The sequence below is a fragment of the Scyliorhinus torazame genome, chromosome 1 (assembly GCF_047496885.1).
Source record: "Scyliorhinus torazame isolate Kashiwa2021f chromosome 1, sScyTor2.1, whole genome shotgun sequence".
Taxonomy (NCBI): domain Eukaryota; kingdom Metazoa; phylum Chordata; class Chondrichthyes; order Carcharhiniformes; family Scyliorhinidae; genus Scyliorhinus; species Scyliorhinus torazame.
The window spans coordinates 96,141,597-96,157,529 of NC_092707.1; the positions used below are offsets into that span (position 1 = coordinate 96,141,597).

Consider the following 15,933-nt stretch of genomic DNA (forward strand, 5'->3'; position numbering starts at 1 on the left):
TCGTCAGCAAACCACACTATTTGTCCCCTTCATTCAAATCATTTCTGTAAATTGGAAAGAGTCAAGGCCTGTGGCATGCCACTCATCATATCCTGCCAACATTAAGTCAATAAGTCAAGAGCCCATGGTGTTAAGGGTAAGATCCTGGCATGGATAGCGGATTGGCTGACTGGCAATCAGAGAGTGGGGATAAAGGGGTCTTTTTCAGGATGGCAGTGTGCCTCAGGGGTCAGTGCTGGGACAACTTTTCACAATTTACATTAATGATCTGGAAGAAGGAACTGAAGGCACTGTTGCTAAGTTTGCAGATGATACAAAGATCCGTAGAGGGGCAGGTAGTATTGAGGAAGCAGGCGGGTTGCAGAAGGACCTTGGACAGGCTAGGAGAGTGGGCAAAGAAGTGGCAGATGGAATACAATGTGGAAAAGGGCAAGGTTACGCACTTTGGAAAGAGAAATGGATGGCCATAGACTATTTTCTAAATGGAAAGATGCTTAGGAAATCAGAAGCACAAAGGGACTTGGGTGTCCTTGTTCACGGATTCTCTTAAGGTTAATGTGCAGGTTCAGTAGGCAGTTTGGAAGACAAATGCAATGTTAGCATTCATGTCGAGAGGGCTAGAATACAAGACCAGTGATGTACTTCTGAGGCTATATAAGGCCTCTGGTCAGACCCCATTTGGAGTATTGTGAGCAGTTTGGGCTCCGTATCTAAGGAAGGATATGCTGGCCTTGGAAAGGGTCCAGAGGAGGTCCACAAGAATGATCCCTGGGAATGAACAGTTTGTCGTATGAGGAACTGTTGAGGACTCTGCGTCTGTACTCGTTGGAGTTTAGAAGAATGAGGGGGGATCTTATTGAAACTTACAGGATACGGCAAGGCCTGGATAGAGTGGACGTGGAGAGGATGTTTCCACTTGTAGGAAAAACTAGAAGCAGAGGACACAATCTCAGACTAAAGGGACGATCCTTTAAAACAGAGATGGGGAGGAATTTCTTCAGCCAGGAGGGTGGTGAATTTGTGGAACGCTTTGCCGCAGAAGGCTGTGGAGGCAAAATCAGTGTCTTTAAGACAGAGATAGATAGTGTTTTGATCAATAAGGGGATCAGGGGTTATGGGGAGACGGCAGGAGAATGGGGATGAGAAACATATCAGCCATGATTGAATGGCGGAGCAGACTAGATGGGCTGAGTTGCCCAATTCTGCTCCTATATCTTATGGTCTTACGAAATGCTTTCCGAAAATTCAATTTCAGGACATCTACGGATTCACTTCACAGCACCTGTTACTTTGTCAAAAAACCTCCAATAAATTGGTTAAGTGCAATTTCCCTTTCACAAACTATGCTGACTCTGCTCGATTACCTTGAATTTATCGGAGTGCTCTGTTGGAACATCTTTAATAATAGTTTCTCGCACTTTCTCCAAGTTGTAAGTTAACTTGCCTAAAGTTTCTCGCTTTCGGTCTCCCTCATTTTTTGAATGACATTACATTTAAGTTACATTAGCTAGCTTTCAAACTTGTGGAACCGTCCCCAAATATAGTGAAGTTTGGAAAATTAAAACCAACACATCAACTATCTCACTGGACACTCCGCCACTCCTTTTAAGGCCTTCGGATCCATCAAGGCCCGAGGACTTAACAAATTGTTGGAACTGTGGGTTGACAATAACTACTTGTGCAATGATTGTAATTTTCTACAGTTCTTCCCTCCCTGGGAAGAACATGGGATGTTCCTTGTACCCTCTAGAATGAAGACCGACGCAAAATACTTGTTCTATTCCATCTCCTTATTTTCCATTAACCACCCCCTAGGCTGACTTCCTATAGGACCAATGCTCACCTTGTTGACTATGTTTTCTAATATCTATAGAAACTCTTTCTAACATCTATAGAAACTTTTACCATCTGTTTTTTATTTCTAGCTATCTCTTACTTTAATTTTTCTCATCTTGCCCAATTTTCTTACCTGCCACCCACTTTTGCCCAATTATATGCTTTTAAGTTTGATACTATCTTTAACTTTTTAAGTTAACCATGGATGGTGGGTCCTCTCCTTGGAATTTTTCTTTCTCGTTGGAATGTATCTATTCTGTAATGTCCCCTTAAATTGTGTATTCTGAAATGTCCCCTTAGACATCTGCCACTGCATCTCTATTGATCTAACCATAACCAAAATTGCCAGTTCACTTCTAGCAGATCAACTTCCATGCCTTCATAATTGCCCTTATTCAAGTTTAAAATACTAGTCTTAGACTTACTCTTCTCTTCCTCAAAATGAATGTAAAACTAAATCATATGATCATTGCTACCTATGGACACCTTCATTATGAGGATATTAGTTAATCACACTTTATTGCATAATACCACATCCAGTACAGCTCACTCCCTGGTTGGCTTTAGACGTACTGATTTAAGAAATTACTCTGAAAACATTCTACAAATTGGTTATCTATGCCAGCGTTTAAAAACTTTTTTCCCGGGACCCAACTGGCTGACCTATGCAACCCACACCATGTTCGCTAACCTTTAATATGAAAAGGAACCTACTTGGTCCTCATGATCTCACTTGAATCAGGTTCAAAGGAGGAGATGGCAATGCGCTTATCAAGTGCGGACTTTAGCCAGTTCCTCTGTGCTGTCTTCATCTTTATGAAAACAAAATCCAACCTTGCACATGTAGGTTGGCATGAAGGGCAACAGCAACAAAATACTCATTTTGCTCAGCACTGGGTACTCCTGGGAGATGCTACACCAGAATGCTGACAGTCTCATGGGCTTTCTGCGTGTTTTTAATTTGAAGTCAGCTGTTAATAACGGACTCTGGGGTCTCAACCTCAAAAGTAATTTTTCACCCACTTCTCTTTCAAAATCTGAAACTTTTCCTCTCATTTGCCATTAATTCTCTGCATGCAACATACATGGGATTTGCATCCTTATTTGCATTGGCACAATTGACAAAATCATAACTTAAGAAATCATCGTTATACTGCTTTGTTCGCAAGTTAAGTTTCTTCTTTGTAGGCCGTTAACCAGGGGCCCTCGAGCTCTGCTCAGGGCTAACACGAGCACTGCTCTGACCTGCCCTGAACTTGCCTGAGCAGCTATCTCCACCAAATCTGGTGGTGAAATCCTGTCCAGTAAGTAGGTAAAATACCTATTGAAGTCTCTGGCTGTCTCTCACTTTTAAGAAAACGATCGATCTTCATAGAATTCTTGCTAGCAGCTGCTAAATGGAAGCAGCTCTGCTTGGCAGAATGGTCGGCGTAGGCTTGGAGGGCCGAAGGGCCTCTTCCTGTGCTGTATTTTTCTTTGTTCTGCTTCGTGATTTGGCACCAAAAGCACGTACATGTAGGGCGCTTGACAAGTGTACGTGCGGGGCACAGGACCTGCTATCTGCTGCTGTTTCTGGCTGAAAGACAGCGCACAGCCTCATTTGAAAGGTGGCAGTGTCACCATTGTCAATGTAAAAGCCAGCATTAGGGCAGCATGTGGCGCAGTGGATAGCACTGGGACTGCGGCGCTGAGGACCCGGGTTCGAATCCTGGCCCTGGGTTACTGTCCGTGTGGAGTTTGCACATTCTCCCCATGTCTGCGTGGGTTTCACCCCCACAGCCCAAAGATGTGCAGGGTAGGTGGATTGGCCACGCTAAATTGCCCCTTTATTGGAAAAAATAATAATTGGGTGCTCTTAAATTTATTTTTAAAAAGTAAAACCCTGCATTCACCCATGGGCGCTTCTCCCACGATTAGGACCACTGCGGGACTGGCACAACTGATTGCTCCACAACCCTCCCGGTCGCAACCCACACTTTGAAAAACGCCGATCTACGCTACCTTTGCTCATCTGATTATTCCAGTTGGTATGCAGATTAAAGTCCCCCATGGTCACCATACCTCCCACTATTTCTCTTGATACTCCATCCTACTGTGTGATTACTGTTAGGGTGCCTGCACATCACTCCTACAAGTGACTTCTTGCCTTTACCATTCCCCATCACTACCCAAACTGCTTCTACATGCTGGTTTCCTGAACTTAGGTCATCCGTTTCTATTTTGCTCATGTTTTCTTTAATTAACAGAAACATCCCATACCTTTTCCCAACTTATTAAAAATCAGTCCTGTCCCTTCCTGACATGGTCCATTTACCATTTCTCAAATTACCACCATACACTCTTCCTTGATTTCTATTTTGTACTGCATCTGCTCACATTTGATCCCTTGCCTCCACTATTAAGTTTAAAACCCTCTCTACTTCCCTAATTACGTGGTCACAAAAGACACTTTTGGCTGGGGTTATGAGGTCGGAGTACTCAGCAATCGTGGTTTTCGATCACGCTCCGCATTGGATGGAAGTGGCCAGGGTAGAGAATGGACATGGAGTTGTTAGCAGACCTTGCCTTCTGTGGCAAGATTAGGAAGGGGATCAAGTAGTATGTGGGGTTTAATTGCACAGGGGAGGGCTCGCAGTCGGTGGTTTGGGAGGCTCTGAAGGCAGCTGTGAGGGGGAGGTGATCTCTTTGAAGGCGAAGGTATATAGGGAGGCATGCCAAAGACTGATAGAGAGCATTCTGGAGGTGGACGGGAGACCTGGGTCTCCTGGCTAAGAGGAAGGAATTGCAGGCGAGGTTAGACTAATTATTCACGGGGAAAGCGTCAGTTGAGAAGGGCGAGGAGGGCTATTTAAGAGTATGGGGAGAAGGCAGGACAAATGCTTGCCGGCCAGCTCTGGAGAGAGGCAGCGGAGAGGGAGATAGCTCGGGTACAGGATAAGACGGGGAAGTTGGTGGTGGCTCCGGAGCAAATTAATAAAGTGTTTGAGGAATTTTATAGGGACCTGTGTAGGTCGGAGCCGCAGTGGAAGGAGCAGGAGATGAGGGAATGTTTGGACGGGCTGGAGCATCGGAGGCTGGGAGAGGAGGATAGGGCAGGTTTGGAGGAGCCAGTGGGGAGCAGGAGGTGAAGGAAGTGAGTGGGTGGATGCAGGCAGGGAACGCAGCAGAACCCAATGGGTGCCCAGTCAAATTTTAAAAGAAATTTAAGGACAAGTTGGCGCTGTTGATGGTGAGAATGTTTGATGCGATGAGTAGGGGTGTCTTGCCGCAATGAGGCAGGCTTCCATCTCGTTGCTATTTAAGGACAAGGATCCAGTGGACTGTGGGTTGCATAGGCCCATACCGCTGCTGAATGTAAATGCCAAGATACTGGCAAGGGTGTTGACGTTAAGGTTGGAAGGGTGTCTCCCGAAGATGATTGGGAAGGACCAGATGGGGGTTTGTGAAGGGAAGACAGTTGTTCTCAAATGTGAGGAGGTTGTTGAATGTGGTCTTTTCTCTGGTGGAGGAAAGGGAGAAGGAGGTGGTGGTGGCGCTGGACACAGAGAAGGCGTTTGATTGGGTAGTCATTTGATGGCGGTACTGGAGAGATTTGGTATTAGGCTGTTGTATAAGGAGCCGATGTCAAGTGCGCACAATAATAGAATGAATTCAGGTATTTCACACGGGGTATGAGGCATGGATGTCCTATGTCCCCCCCTTCTGTTTGCATTGGCTATAGAGCCCTTAGCATTTGCGCTGAGGAGCTCGGGGTTTTGGATGGGGATAGTGAGGGAGTGGGGGACATAGGGAGTCTTTATATGCCGATGATCTGCTGTTGTATATTTCGGAACGAAGCGCATCGGTGGGGAGCATAATGGAAGTGCTCTTCGAGTTTCGGGGCTTTTTCGGGCTATAAATTGAATCTGGGAAAAGCAGGAATTTTATGGTCTCCCCGCCGGGAGTGGGAGCAGGGGTGGGGAAGCTGTCATTCCGCTCGGCCGTAACACACTATAGGTATTTGGGGGTGCAGGTGGCCCAGGATTGGGCAGGACTTTGGAAGTTTTATTTCACTAGTTTGGTGGGGATGGTGAAGGCCGATTTGCTGAGGTGGGATAATCTCTCTGTCGTTGGCGGGCCAGGTGCAGGCAATTAAAATTAACGTTTGGCCACGATTCATGTTTTCGTTCCAATGTCTGCTGGTCTTTTTACACAAGTCCTTCGTCATGGGGATGGACAAGCTGATCTCCTCGTTCGCCTGGATGGAGATGGGCTCTTGTAGGTGGTCGCAGTTTTGGGCGCTGGCAACGGCACCGCTCCCGATGGCCCCAGGGAAGTATTCAGAGACTCTGATGGTAGTGGCAACGAAGATTTTGAGGCAGTTTAGCCAGGACGTTAAGCTGGGGACTGAGACAGGGGAGACGGCGATTAGTGGGAATCATGGGTTTGAGCCGGGGAGGTTGGACGCGAGGTTGAGGAATGGACGAGAGGGGCTCGATCAAGGAAAAGGGGCGGTACAGTGGCACAGTGGTTAGCACTGCCGGGTTAGCACTGTAGCCTCACCGCGTCAAGGACTCAGGTTCGATCCTGGCTCCGGGTCACTTTCCATGGGGAGTTTGCACATTCTCCCCATGTGTATGTGGGTCTCGCCCCCACAACCTAAAGATGTGCAGGAGGGTTGTCCTCTTCAGGAAGAACGGGTGTCCATGGAGGGGCTCAATAATAAATAATAATAATCTTCATCAGTGTCACAAGTAGGCTTACATTAACACTGCAATGAAGTTAATGAAAAGCCCCTTGTAGCCACACTCCGGGTCTGTTCGGGTACAGAGGGAGAATTCAAAATGTCCAATTCACCTAGCAGCACGCCTTTCGGGATTTTGGGGAGGGGGGGGGGGCACACAGAGTGACCCAAGCCAGACCTAGGAAGACAAAGTGGGAGGAAGAGTCGGGGGTGGCACTGGAAAAGGGACTGTGGCTTGAATGCCTCGACTGTGTGTGCGAGGTTGGGGCTGATACAGCTAAAAAGGTAGTGTACAGGGCGCACCTCACAGAATCAAGGATGAGCCGGCTGTTCGAAGAGGTGGAAAATGTCTGTGAGCAGTGTGGGAGGGGTCCCGCAAACCATGTTCATATGTTTTGGTCCTGCCCGAAGCTGGAGAGGTTCTGGAGGACGGTGTTTAGTACAATTTCAGGGATCTTGCATGTGGGTATGGAGCCCGGTCCCCTAGAACCAGAGCTGCAGGCGGGAGCAGCTGTCTTAGCCTTCGCCTCGCTGATTGCTCGTAGGTGGGTTTTGTTGGGATGAAGGTCAGCTTCTTCACCTTGTGCCTCGGCATGGCGGGCAGACTAGCTGGAGTTTTTGACCATGAAGAAGGTGAAGTTTGAGCTGAGGAAGGGGTTGTACAACTGTTGGGTCCTGTTCATCATGTACTTTAGGTTTTGGTTACCATTAACTGTTTTTGCGGGGGGGGGGGGGGGGGGGGGGGGGTGCAGGCTTTGTTTGTTTATGGTTGTTTGTGTGTTGTGAAAATATTGAACATTTGTCGAATAAAAATACTTTTTAAAAAAAGTATATTCTGGATATGTGCCATGTGCCAGGATATGTGCCATGTTTTGGATTGCAGCCAAGGTCTTGGGAGCATTGTGCTGTTCTCACACTGACCTTGCTAATTTTGAGACCATGCATGTGTAGATTAACTGCGCCATTTTGGCTGTTCGAGGTCTATCAAAAGGTCAATCATTACCTAGCCGCCAAAGTAAACAGCACAATTTCTGGCTTTAGGAAGACAGGTAGAGATCAAGAAAAACCGATACAAAATGGGTCCCTCCCTGAGAGAACTTTGGCTGAACAACGTTGAGATGCAATCCATCTTTATTGAACTGCACTGCTAAGTTACCATCCAAGTATGACATTATCTTGACTTGGAAATATGTAATTGTTCCTTCATCCTCACAGGATCAATTCCGACAACTTCCCATTTATAAGCACTGTGGGAGGGCTTTCATTTCAAGCACCACAGTGACTCAAGATGGCAGTTATCATCTTCTCAAGAGCAATTAGGAATTGGCAATAAATGCTGGTTTTGACATTGATATCCATATCCTGCGAATGAATTTTTTTTAAAAAGGACTCTCCTACTGTAGAAATCTGAAGCCCTTCTTCCATCATTTCGCCAGTCAAGCTGTAATCACACTCCTAAAACACTAAGGAGGCAATCGGATGGCACTGCAGTGTCTTCAGAGTGGTCACTAGTACATCAACATTCACTCTCACTGGTTTGTCAACCCCAGTGTAAAAAAGGGGGATGTAATGAGACTAACCTTCAGGTCACAGGTGGTATTGAGCAGTAGGTTGGATGGTTTGAGATCCCGATGAAGGACATTGGCAGAGTGGATGTACTTTAACCCTCGCAGGATCTGATACAGGAAGTAACAGATGTGATCATTGCTAAGATGCTGGGTCTTCAGAAGTTTATACAGGTCTGTTTCCATCAGATCCTGTACAATGTACCTGGGAATAAAAGTTAAGGAAGCCACGAACATTGCCAATATAGAATACTGTGGAAAACTATGCATTCTCTTGAAGAGAAATGAAACAGGAATTCAACAGCAAAATTCACAATTTAACTCGATACGGTTTGTAGTTCCAATGACATTATATTGATCTTTGCAATATGACTCCGTAATACATGCAAGTCAAATGGAAAACTCTCCACTTACATAGATACATAGAAGAAAGGTGCAGGAGGAGGCCTTTTGAGCTTACTCCGCCATTTATCACGACCTTGGCTGATCATCCAACTCAATAGCCTAAACCTGCTTTCTCCCCACAGCCTTTGATTTCACTCTACCCAAGTGCTACATTTAGTCACCTCTTCAATATATTCATGTTTTAGCATCAACTACTTCCTGTGGTAATGAATTCCACAGGCTCACCACTCTTTGGGTGAAGAAATGTCTCCTCATCTGTGTTCGAAATAGTATACCCTGAATCCTCAGACTGTGACCCCTGGTTCTGGACACATCCACCATCGGGAACATCTTCCCTGCATTTACCCTTACTATTCCTGTTAGAATTTTAGAAGTCTCTATGAGTTCCCCCTTCATTCTTCTGAACTCCAGCGAGAACAATCCTAACCCATCAATCTCTCCTTATATGACAGTCCCGCCATCCCTGGAATCAGTCTAGTAAACCTTCGCTGCACTCCCTCGAGAGCAAGAACATCCTTCCTCAGAAAAGGAGACCAAAACTGCACATAATCTTCAGGTGTGGCCTCACCAAGGCACTGTATAATTGCAGCAACACATCCCTGCTTCTGTACTCAAAACCTCTCGCAATGAAGGCCAACATACCATTAGCCTCCTTTACCGCTTGCTGCACCTGCATGCTTACCTTCAGCGACTGGTGCACAAGGACACCCAGGTCCCGCTGCACACTCCCCTCTCCCAATTTACAACCACTTCTTTAGTAATCGACCTTCCTGTTTTTGCTTCCAAAGTGAATACCCTCACACTTATCCAAATTATACCCCATCTGCCATTGATTTGCCCACTCGCCCAGTTCATGCTGTAGGATCTCTGCATCCTCGTCACAGTTCACCCTGTCACCCAACTTGGTATCATCTGCAAACTTTGAGATGTTACATTTTGTTCCCTCATCCAAATCATTAATATATATTGTGAATAGCTAGGGTTCTAGCACTGATCCGTGGCACCCCACTAGTTACTGCCTGCCAATTTGAAACAAATCCATTAATTCCTACTCTTTGTTTCCTCTCTTCCAACTAGTTTTCTATCCACCTCAATACACTTCCCCCCAATCCCTTGCACCTTAATTTTGCACAATAATTTCTTATGCGGGACTTTGTCAAATGCCTTCTTAAAAGTCCAAATATACCACATCGACCGGCTCCTCCTTGTCAACTGTACTGGTTGTATCTTCAAAGAATTCCAACAAATTTGTCAAGCATAATTTCCCCTATTATATATTTTCTTTAATTTCCTTTTCATTTCATGTACTTATGATCTGTTGAGCTGCTCACAGAAAAATACTTTTCACTGTACCTCGGTACACGTTACAATAAACAAATCCAATCCCTTCATAAATCCATGCTGACTCTGACTGATCTTGCCGCTTCTTTCTCAATGTTCCGCTATAAAGTCCTTGATAATGGATTCAAGAATTTTCCCCCACTACCGATGTTAGGCTTACTGGTCTATAATTCCTTGCTTTCTCTCTACCTCCCTTTTTGAATATTGGAGTGACATTGGCTACCCTCCAATCTGTAGGGACTGTCCCAGAGTCTATAGAATCCCAGAAGATGACTACCAATGCATCCACTATTTCCAGAGCCACCTCCTTAAGCACTCTGGGATGCAGGTTATAAGGCCCTGGGGATTTATCTGCCTTCAATCCCATCAACTTTCCAAGCACCATTTCTCTACTAATATTGATCTCCCTCAGTTCTTTCCTCTCACCAAACCTTTCATTTTCCAACATTTCTGGTATCTGATGTGTCCTCTTTTGTGAAGACAGAACCAAAATATGTATTCAATTGCTCAGCCATTTCTTCGTCCCTTAATATGCATTCCCGTTTCTGCCTGTAGGGGGCCTACATTTGTCTTTGCCAATCTTTCTCTTCACATATCTGTAGAAACTCTTAGTGTCAGTCTTTATGTTCCCTGCAAGCTTCCTTTCATATTGTACTTTACCCTTCTTAATCAATCCCTTCGTCCTTCTTTGCTGAATTCTAAACTGCTCCCAATCCTCAGACCGATTATTTTTCTTGGCCAATCTGTATGCTTCTTCCTTGTATCAGATACTATTTCTAATTTCCTTTGCAAGTCAACCTTGTTCCTTAATCACACTCCAGAGCTATGGTATTGAAACCACAACTCCTGTGCTTCTTCTGAGTGAATCACAAATCAACTCAGCACTCCTGTTTGGTCAGGATGGTGCTGCGCTATGTGCCCTCCCCAATACACGAATTATAACCAGTTAACAGAGCTGGACTAGTGCTGCACCAATGGACATAATGGTACCAGCATTTAAGCCCAGGTATTGTAGTCATTTTGTCAGATGACATGCAGGTTTATGTTTCTTTTAAACATTTTTTGGGGGTGCATTCAAGAGGGAGGGAAGTCAGTGCTGAAAAGTGGAACATTTTGTCAGTGATTTTATTCTGGAATTTGGTGTAGCATAAGTATATGGTGAGTAAAGCTCCATCTATTCTGTCCTAACAAGACACCTTGACAGTAGAGTGAGAAGAGCACTCTCACTGCACAAGTCTAAATTCTACCGCACCTTCCATCTTTGTAGCCTTTGAACAAAGGCTGAATATTATGACTAAAAACGATACATACCTAATCTGCTTTGGGGGCCAACACCCACCAGGAATGGAGCTGAAATTGTTCATTATTTTTCATGTGCGACATAGAAGGAACTTTTGCATCCAACTGGGCTAATGCAGTGAAATGCTCAAAGAGATGAAAGGACGGTATGCTAACCCTTTATGTCAAGCAACCATATATATTTTTTAAAATGCTACTGCAAACCAGGATACACATCTTTCATCTGGTCAATGGTAGGTGCTCGGATGATGTCATTGATGCCGATGATATTCTCATGTTTGAAGCGCAGCAGGATTTTAATCTCACGCAGAGTCCGTTGGCAGTATGTTTGGTGTTCAAAGGGGCTGATCTTTTTGATGGCCACACGAACTTTATTCACATTGTCATGGGCTGAACTGTAAAGACAGATATAACATTTCACTGGGGTAGAACACAAATTCACCGAAAAAATAGCTAGCACCCGAGAGAGACTGGCAACACTCAGTTAAAAAAAAACAAATCTGCACAAATCTATAGGACATGGAAAATAATGTATATTTATACAGACCATAATCCTAAAGGAAGAAAGAGATAACAATGGTTAAATCTTTTCTTTAAAATCCAGACAAAGTGAACAGTTGAGTAACAGGTTAAATGCTCACCAACGGGTTTCCTAATATGTCAATAATGATACAATGGAATCGGACGGCCCCCCTGAAATGAGTTACATTCTCATTTGGGGAAGGTGGGGGAGGAGTGAAGCAGCACAATAGAAGACAGGCGAACAGAATCACTGTTTACTCAGGAAATGAATAGGGTGGAGAAGAGCAGTGAATCAAACCACTAATAAATTGATGAAACACTTCCCTTACATGAAACCATATTGACTGATAGTGATATGATTTTCTAAATGTCCTGCTCCTACTTCCTTAATAATAAACTCCAGCGAATCTTTGCAGCTACTATTGGGCAGCTAATATAGTCACGATTAGGAAATGGGTATTGGGGGAGGGGTCGACGTGGGAGCGGTTAGAGGCGGCCTCATGCAAAGGCACCAGCTTAGGGGCACTCGTAACGGCACCTCTGCCATTCTCGCCGGCGCGCTACTCCTCAAGTCCGGTGGTGGCGGAGGCACTAAGGATCTGGGGGTCAGTGGAGAAAGGGTGCCTCAGTTTGGACCCAGATATGCAACAATCACAGATTTGTCCCGGGCAAGATAGACGGAGGGTTTCAAAGCTGGCATAGGGCAGGTATTAAAAGGATGGGGGACCTGTTCATAGACAGGACTTTTCCCAGCTTGAAAGCGCTGGAGGAGAAATTTAATTTGCCCCCTGGAAATGCCTTCAGATAGCCTTTCTTAAAAAAACAGGTGGTGACATTTCCGTTGCTACCCCCGCGTAGGATACAAGATAGGGTGGTCTCCGGCACCTGGATAGGGGAGGGGAAGGTGTCGGACATAAGACCATAAAAGACATAGGAGCGGAAGTAAGGCCATTCGGCCCATCGAGTCCACTCCACCATTCAATCATGGCTGATTTCAACTCCATTTACCCGCTCTCTCTCCATAGCCCTTAATTCCTCAAGAAATCAAGAATTTATCAACTTCTGTCTTAAAGACACTCAACGTCCCGGCCTCCACCGCCCTCTGTGGCAATGAATTCCACAGACCCACCACTCTCTGGCTGAAGAAATTTCTCCTCATCTCTGTTCTAAAGTGACTCCCTTTTATTCTAAGGCTGTGCCCCCGGGTCCTAGTCTCCCCTGCTAATGGAAACAACTTCCCTACATCCACCCTATCTAAGCCATTCATTATCTTGTAAGTTTCTATTAGATCTCCCCTCAACCTTCTAAACTCCAATGAATATAATCCCAGGATCCTCAGACGTTCATCGTATGTTAGGCCTACCATTCCTGGGATCATCCGTGTGAATCTCCTCTGGACCCGCTCCAGTGCCAGTTTGTCCTTCCTGAGGTGTAGGGCCCAAAATTGCTCACAGTATTCTAAATGGGGCCTAACTAATGCTTTATAAAGCTTCAGAAGTACATCCCTGCTTTTATATTCCAAGCTTCTTGAGATAAATGACAACATTGCATTTGCTTTCTTAATTACGGACTCAACCTGCAAGTTTACCTTTAGAGAATCCTGGACTAGGACTCCCAAGTCCCTTTGCACTTCAGCATTATGAATTTTGTCACCGTTTAGAAAATAGTCCATGCCTCTATTCTTTTTTCCAAAGTGCAAGACCTCGCACTTGCCCACGTTGAATTTAATCAGCCATTTCTTGGACCACTCTCCTAAACTGTCTAAATCTTTCTGCAGCCTCCCCACCTCCTCTATACTACCTGCCCCTCCACCTATCTTTGTATCATCGGCAAACTTAGCCAGAATGCCCCCAGTCCTGTCATCTAGATCGTTAATATATAAACCCAGCCTCGTCACCAATCCAGGTCTCCACACTTAGGGGTTTTGAGTCCCTCCACATTAAAAGGATCCGTCTCCGGGCTACCAGGGAGGCAAAGGCCAAGACCTCGGCCTTGAAGCACCTCTGAAGCTTTATAAAGCATTATATATCTACCTAGAACTACAGGAGGCGGAAGAAGCCCCAGTGGTGGAACTTAAGGGCAAGTGGGAGGAGGAGCCAAGCGTTGAGCTGGATGCAGGCCTGTGGGCAGATGCCCTAAACAGGGTTAATTCCTCTTCATCATGTGCCAGCCTTAAGCTTAATCAAGTTTAAGGTGGTCCACCAGGCACACATGGTGGCAACGAGAATGAGCAAGTTCTTTGGGGTTGAGGATAGATGTGCGAGGTGTGCAGGAAGCCCAGCGAACCATGTCCATATGTTCTGGGCATGTCCAGCTCTTAAAGGATTCTGGCAGGGATTCACTAAGGCAATGTCCAAGATACGTGGGTGGTGCAGAGTCCAGAGATAGCAATCTTTGGTGTGTCAGACGATCCGGGAGTTCAGGAAGCGAAAGAGGCCGAGGTCTTGGCCTTTGCCTCCCTGGTAGCCCGGAGACGGATCCTTTTAATGTGGAGGGACTCAAAACCCCCAAATGTGAAGACTTGGATTGGTGACGAGGCTGGGTTTCTCAGTTTCGAGAAAATAAAGTTTGCCTTGAGAGGGTCCATGACGGGGTTCTCTGAGGTGGAAAATAAATAAATAAATTCCAGCATTTTCGCATGGACATATGTTAGACTAAATGGTCTAAAGTTTCCTTCTCTCTTGAACAGGAGCAATACATAATAATAATCTTTATTGTCACAAGTAGGCTTACATTGACACTGCAATGAAGTTATTGTGAAAAGTCCCTAGTCGCCACATTCTGGCACCTGTTCAGGTACACAGAGGGAGAATTCAGAATCTCAAAATTACCTCACAGCACGTCTTTCGGGACTAGTGGGAGGAAACTGGAGCACCTGGAGGAATCTCATGCAGACTCCGCACAGACAGTGACCCAAGCCGGGAATTAAATCTGGGACCCTGGCGCTGTGAAGCAACAGTGCTACCATGCCATCCATATTTGTAGTTTTTCAGTCTACTGGTACCTTTCCAGAATCAAGGGGAATTTTGGAAGATTATAAACAATTAATCGATCATCTCTGCAACCACTTTTCTGCCTCAATTTTTCCACCTTGATTTTTTACAATTCTTGGGGTGCTTTTGTGTTTTCTATTGTGTAGACAAAGTCTACAAAGTCTCTGCCATTTTGTTTTCTATTACTTCTCCAGTCTCATTCTCCAAGGACCAAATGTTTACTTGAGCTACTCTCATCCTTTTGATATACTTGCAGAAGCTCTTACTGGTTATTTTTATATTTCTTGCTAGTTTGCTCAGATTCTAATTTCACTTGTTTGCTATTCATCCTTTGTAGGTTTCTAAAGAATTTTTAATCCACTTCCCTATCACTAATCTTTGTAGCAATGCATGACTTTTCTTTCAATATATCAACCTCTTTAGTTAGTCACAGGCATTACATACTTCTCAAAGTCTTTTTTCCTCAAAGGAATAACCTTGTTGAGAGTTATCAACTATCCTTAAATGCTGTCACTACTTTTCTACCGACTTATCTTTGAACCTATTTCTCAATCCACATTAGTCAACTCGCTTTCCTACTTTTGTAATCGCCTAAGTATAAAGTAAATGTTTTAATTAAATTGCCATTTGCACAAAGATCTATCATACTTCAATTTATGCTCAACATACCATAACAAACTACATGTTCCAAGTCAATTTATCATTGGAAGATCAGTTACATAAATTATACCCGATAAAAGAGAATGATTTCTGAAAAGTTGTTTCACAACCTTTACCTCACTGTAAAAATGTGAATTAAGTATTTACAATAACACTCCATGGTAGTATTTATCCCGCCGATATACATGCCACGCTCACTTGCAATATCTCGAATGGTCTGGCATAATTTAGGCCGAGAATGCTCGTCTTTTGACTTTGAGGGTTGATTGGATGCATACCATGGAACTATACCTTGTATAGCATAGGTGCACATATGGTCATAGTGCATGTTCTCATTAATTTACACATCTCAAACGGAGAAACCTAGGTGTTGTGGGTAGGCCAAATGCTGCTGCTTGTGTGACAAATGATCCTCAGCTCTTAACTCAGGAAAGATAGCCAATTGGACAAGATGCCACATAACTGTCAGTATCTGTGGAATTGTGGCTCAGTTAGTAGCTCTGGGAAATGAAGGAAAAAACAAGACAAAAATCTTAATAAGCGATGTACTAAAATTAGGGAGGAAAGAGGGAAGGAAATCATCCCAAAC

The 15,933-nt window shown here is 44.7% G+C and overlaps 1 protein-coding gene across 1 annotated transcript in view; it reads right to left on the bottom strand.

Annotated features, from left to right (window-relative positions):
* mapk1 (mitogen-activated protein kinase 1) overlaps positions 1 to 15,933 on the bottom strand; it is a 166,211-nt gene that overhangs the window by 55,122 nt on the left and 95,156 nt on the right. The window contains exons 2-3 of the mRNA XM_072498367.1: positions 11,382 to 11,564; positions 8,140 to 8,329 (exon numbers count right to left, since the gene is read on the bottom strand). Coding sequence (XP_072354468.1) covers positions 8,140 to 8,329; positions 11,382 to 11,564 — 373 coding nt within the window. The remainder of the gene's footprint in view (positions 1 to 8,139; positions 8,330 to 11,381; positions 11,565 to 15,933) is intronic.